The 6,000-nt window shown below is 48.9% G+C and overlaps 1 protein-coding gene across 1 annotated transcript in view; it reads left to right on the forward strand.

The window, feature by feature from the left end:
• ENPP7 (ectonucleotide pyrophosphatase/phosphodiesterase 7) overlaps positions 1–5,290 on the forward strand; it is a 28,302-nt gene extending 23,012 nt beyond the window's left edge. The window contains exons 5-6 of the mRNA XM_083148628.1: positions 130–265; positions 3,939–5,290. Of these exons, the coding sequence (XP_083004754.1) occupies positions 130–265; positions 3,939–3,984 (182 nt within the window). The 3' untranslated portion in view covers positions 3,985–5,290. The remainder of the gene's footprint in view (positions 1–129; positions 266–3,938) is intronic.
• The last annotated feature ends 710 nt before the right edge of the window (positions 5,291–6,000 follow it).

Consider the following 6,000-nt stretch of genomic DNA (forward strand, 5'->3'; position numbering starts at 1 on the left):
GGTAAATTTCTGTTCTGGGAGCAGGGTGCACCCTGCAGCCATCATAGATACGCCTCTATAATTTATTATATGACAGTGCCATGTTACCAAGACATGAATAGTATTTATTTGAATATCTTTATCTTTTAGAGATTACAAAGGACGGTCTTCCAGATGTAATGTTACATGCAACGATTGGTCTATCCGTTATCGTTGGAGTGCTCGTACTTATTTTTATCATTACTACAATAAGTGTGTCTGCCAAGAGGCACAAAGAAAGGAAGAGGTAAAAAATTCAGACCAAAACATTACATTAATGTTTATTTTATCACATACACAAGAAAAGGTAGTAATTTAATAATGTGTATAATAAATGCTAAAGTTTTGTGTCTCACATAAAATATAATTAAGTATAAAGAGCACTAACAGTGGCGTAACTATAAAATTTGCTCCCACAAGCCAAAAAAGTTTCCTGTGCCCCCCCCCCCTTACACAATGGCGGCTGGGAAAGAACAGAGAGGAGGTGACAAAGGGACAGAACACAAGGTTAAGTGACATAGGCACAGAACACAGGAGGGGTGGGGGTGACACATGGGCAGAATGCAGAAGGGCAGAAGAAAAAAGTGTGGGGAGACATAAGGACAGAACACAGAAGGGTCCGAACACACAGCAAGACCTCAGTAGGTATGCTAATCAGCCTACTTGCACTTACTGAGCAGGGACCAGCTGTGGGGACTCAGGGCTTGATGGAGGCCTTGACTTGGAGGAGCATGGTGTGTCCAGCCGCAGCAGCAATATGAGATACTGCAGGATATAAGCAGTGGGAGATGGATTTAATTGCGGAGGGCGGGGGGCAGCAGTGGCCCCAGTGCTGCATTAATGCACTGGGCAGGGGGCACATGGCACCGGCCCGCCGCTGAGCGCCGGGCAGGAGGGAGGGAACGCCGGGCAGCTGTGGCTCGGGTTACCTGGAAAGAGAGCCAAGCAGTGGGGAGGGAGCGCCAGCCAGCAGGGAGGGAGCACCAGGCAGTGGGGAGGGAGCGCCGTGCAGCAACGGCCGGGTTACCTGGAAGGAGCAACAGTTAGCGGCGCGGGAGCGCCAGGCAGCGGTGAGGGATCGCCTAGCAGCAGCGGCCGGGTTACCTGGATGGAACACCGGGTATCAGGGGGTTTTGTTACATGGAGGGAGCACCAAGCAGCGGGGAGGGAGCACAGTGCAGCAGCAGCCCGGTTACATGGAGAGAGCGCCGGGCATCAGGGGGTCACTCACATAGTCCTCCAAGCTTCCGCGGGGTCTGTCTCATGGTGGCTATGCCACTGAGCACCAAATCCATCACTTACCACTTTATAAATCCAATTGGAAGACAGGTGTGGATCAGTTGGTCACCTGCAAGTTGTTAGACAGTCATTAGGTCGACACCATTAGGTCGACATGTATTCAGGTCGACATGGGTTAGGTCGACAGGGTCATAAGGTCGAAAGGGTCATTAGGTCGACAGGGGTAAGGCTGACAGGGTCATTAGGTTGACCTGTTTTGATTTTTTCTTTTACCCTTATGCACTAGTGGATGGTAGGGCATGAAATACAGCCTGTCGGCAAATGTTGTGTCGACATGGAAACCGAAATGTACCACCATGCGCTCGCCATGCTTCGGACACGGTGCCTCGCTATGCTCGGCACACTGTTTTATTCTCCCACCACACCCTAGTGGATGGTAGGGCATGAAATACCACCTGTCAGCTAAAAAAAAAAAAAAAAAACAGTGAAAAACCCCAAGTCGAACCTAATGACCCATGTTGACCTATCCCATGTCCACCTAATCTCATAGAATAGAATCAACTTTATTGGCCATGTATGCTTGCGCACACTAGGATTTTTGTGGATTACAGTGCAGCATCAAGCAGGGATGAAATGGGGGGGGGGGGGGACGACATTATACACATTACATTGAAAGCATTAAGACATTACTTGCAGGGATCACATGCCCGCCGAGCTTCACAGCGCCTAGGCAGCCATCAGCGGCGCCACTTGTCGTTGCAGCAGCCAGGTAGGTAGCAATATAAGCAGGGACAGTATAGTTATCACACCGGGAACACATACCCGCTGAGCTGCACAGCGCCTAGGCAGCCATCAGCGGCGCCACTGGTCATTGCAGCAGCCAGGTAAGTAGCAATATAAGCAAGGACAGTACAGTTATCACACCGGGAACATATACATATTGCTGAGTGCACAGTTACTAGGCAGCCATTTGCAGTGCCATCTTGAAGGCCTCACCAGGCCATCCTCCTGTAGGGAGAGTCAGCGTGGGTAGCGTGGATAGAGCAGGCAGCGGCTGGGGGAGGGGGAAGAGAGAGAGTCAATGAGGCTGGGGGGGGGGGGGGGGAGAGTCAGTGAGGCCAGGTGCCTGCGAGAGCCAGTGAGGCCTGTGGCCGAAGTTAGGCCTCCTCTGGCCCAATTTCCGGAGCCATACCTTCTCCCGGGCAGCTGAGTTCACCCAGAGATGTGTGGGGCCGGACGGGCTTCCCAGTCCATCTTAGGGCTTTTGCCAGGGCCTGCTTGCCTGGAGTCTCCGCTGCAGTGCTGGGCTGGGATCATCCAGGATCCTCCACTGGGGCCGGGATTCCCTCTGCTTCGGTGGTGTGGCGGCCGGGGGTCCTGCTGGCATGAGGGACCGGCAGCAGGTCCTCATGCCGGTGGTATCACAGCACCGGTCTTCATCCTGGGTGCCGTGGCTGTGGGTGCTGTCCGTCTCCCCCTCCATACTCTCCAGCCGGGGGACGCCGTGACCAGCGACGGGGGGAACACAGCACTCCTCCACGCTTTCCGTCTCCCCCGTCCCCCCGCTGCTCCCCCTGCCACCCGCGCCTTCTCCCCAGCCCCACCGGAAGTAATCATGTTGACCTAATGCTGATCTACCTACTTGGTGGTGACCCAAAGACCGTATCCCCTGTAGACCAACTGGTAAAAAGAATAGATGGATTCTACTTAACATACTGGGTTATTCAAACTTAACTGCAGATGGGAATTTTGCAGAGCCCTGCAATCAGATAGTTACCGCCCAGAGTGAAATCCATCTCATGCAAGTTTCTGTATGGCTTGCAAAAATCTAACCGATCATCGGGTAGCTGTAAATACATACGCAACTCGCTCACCATCGAAAGATATTTCCATTCTGTGATAGAAAACAGGCTGATCAAGGCCAGCAGAGCTAACATCACACACCCTTCCTGAAAACGCCTGGACAATTCCAAAAAATGTCCGGGTGACACCCAATGGCGGTGTCAACTTGTAAACAACAACAACTTGCAAATGGCTTGTGAATAGAGTAATCGCTGATTTTTGATGCTGTTTGGCCTTGCGCATGCGTGCTAGGATCCATACACATGCGCATTTTTTCAGGCTGGGCAATGTATCAGAATGAAGCTGCTTAGCGAGCCATCTAATGTCACCCGCCGGGAGAGCAAACGTCTGTCCTCTGCCGCGGTCCTCACATCCTGTTGCATGTTTGCATAAACATCCATTCAGAGGATAACGTATGGAGGCAAAGTCATTTGCTGGGTACGCCAAGGAAACGCTAGGTGCCCCATGCGATCGCCAACTGCCCACTTCGAACTGGCCCCCCCTGATCAAATGCCTCCAGGACTATGCAAGTCGCCAAAGGCATCCGCACAGCAGCCCTGCACATGCGAATATGAGCATGCGCAGTTATGAATGTGATACGCATATGGGGAGAAGGTTAGAGACCACTAGATTACCAGAGATGGTTTGTCGACAGTTAATGGTAACATATACTGGTAGACATGATGAATGTCCATATGTTCACTGTCAATGTACTGAGCATGCCGACATGCCACAGGTGCAGTATGTTGTCAGTTCAGGTGACAGATCTGTTGCATTTGCTTTATTATTGCGTTTATTCTTTGTTTACTCTCTGTTTTGTTTCACTGTTCATTTTGCAGAGCTATGAAATCTCTTAGTACCAAGACCCTGGATGAGAATTTATGAAATCTAACAGAAGATTGCTAAGGATTTCAGCAGTGCCACTTGTCCTAAAGGAAACAAAACTGTTAAATGAAACAATCAGAGGGGCCATATGCAAAACTACAAACAATTTAAAGGTTGAAACAATTACCTTAATATCATTACAGGATGATATAAGCCCTCGTTTGGAAATCTACTGAATTGTGCCATTCTTGACCAAATCACACTTACTGTATATGCAGAAAAAGATAAACTAGGGAGGGCATAGTATAAGGAACTATAACATCAGTGACCTATCTATAATGGGTCCTAGGGGGGCCCCACACTGGGCACGCTGCACCCATTTTTCTAATACTTAGCCTATGGCATCCAGCATCAGTGGCAGGAGCACTGCCGAAATTGTGTGGAGTCTGAGCGCTCTAGTGCTCAGACTCCACAATGCTGCAATATAAAAATCTCTGGAAAACTGCCCGCTGCGCCATTTTTCCAGAGATTTGCACAAGCGCAGTAGGGTATAAGCACTCTACTGCTCAGACCCTACTTCTCCCGACGCTCAGTGAGGAGGGTGCCCAGCCGGAGGAGGTTGCACACGGGCCTCCTCCTCTCTTAAAATGCCCCTATATGACATAATTGGAATACTAGCACAGTTTCCTCTCCTGGAATGTATCAAATTTGGGTAAAGCCACGTACACACTAGTAGATATATCTTCAGCTATATCTACAGACTGATGGAGAACACGCTGCCCAATCCGTCAGGACTGACATCACAAATGTTGTGATGCATGTGCCCGCCCACTGAGCTATCAATCACCGGAGGCTCCCAGCGCAGCTGTATGTGCGGTCGGTGGATTGCCCATACACACACAGCACGATGCGTGAACGACACCATTTACAGATATATCACTAGTACACACTGGCCAATGGTGCATAGATATATCACCGTTCACTCAAATGGCCGATATATCGGCCATTGTGTACGCACATTAAGATTTCCTGGACTCCTGTAAGAACAGACAATTATTCCTAATAGGGAACACCAGTTTCAAAAGAAAATTTTGTGTTCTATGGGGCTGATTGTATTTGATTCATACTTAGAAATGTCTGTATTTAGTCATAAGAAGCTACATGAATCAAAAAAATCTTATTTGAAAACTTTACGATGCTAAACAAAGTGAACAGAAGTCCACTAGAATTCCACTCCGACTACGATGTAGCAGGAAACAAAAATAATTGAAAGTATTAGACAAAAAAACAAATATGCACTTATATCCGTATATAAATGTACTGTACTGTATATATCCTAAATAATAAAAATCTACTCCTCGCCTTTGTTATGTGTGCCTGTGGCCACTAGAGGCTGCCCTGTGGCTCAAATGACTCCTGTGACAACTGAAAGTAATAATGCAGGGAGATGTTCTGCTATTTATTTATTTACAGTTTATAGCATACCTCCCAACTGTCCCGCTAAATGCGGGAACGTCCCGGTTTTTGGGGACGTTCCCGCATCCCTCCCGCGGCTGGCAGTGTCCCGCTGCGGGGGGCAGTTGGGAGTCCCCCCAATCTGACAGAATAGATGCTGTGAAAACGGGGGCGCGGCCATAATTTGCATACGCCGCACCCTCATTTACATAACCCACACACCCTTTACGGACGCTCGCGCGGTCCCTATTCTTTCCATGTAAAAGTTGGGAGGTATGATATCGCGCAGCAGATTCCGTTGCACTTTATTAATCCAAGCGACTGAACTGACTGTTTTACACTTACTTCATATGGAGAGAGGGTGCTGAGAGAAACTGCAACTAAAGTCAATGGGGTAAATTTATAATAAGGCTGATTAGGGCTGATCCCGCATATGAACGGATACGACCAGAAACGTCCAAAAGTATGCACGGAGAATACAGCTAATTTACAAAGCTGCTATGTTCTCCGGATTCGTATTTTCCGATGATGGAGTGATTCGTATTTGTCTGTCGAGTTTCCCGGCAGCCAAATACGAACGAGGCTGAAGCATCGCACAGTTCAGTCATATCAAGATTTAGC

The sequence above is a fragment of the Crinia signifera genome, chromosome 6, assembly GCF_055691185.1.
Source record: "Crinia signifera chromosome 6, ASM5569118v1, whole genome shotgun sequence".
Classification (NCBI taxonomy): Eukaryota; Metazoa; Chordata; class Amphibia; order Anura; family Myobatrachidae; genus Crinia; species Crinia signifera.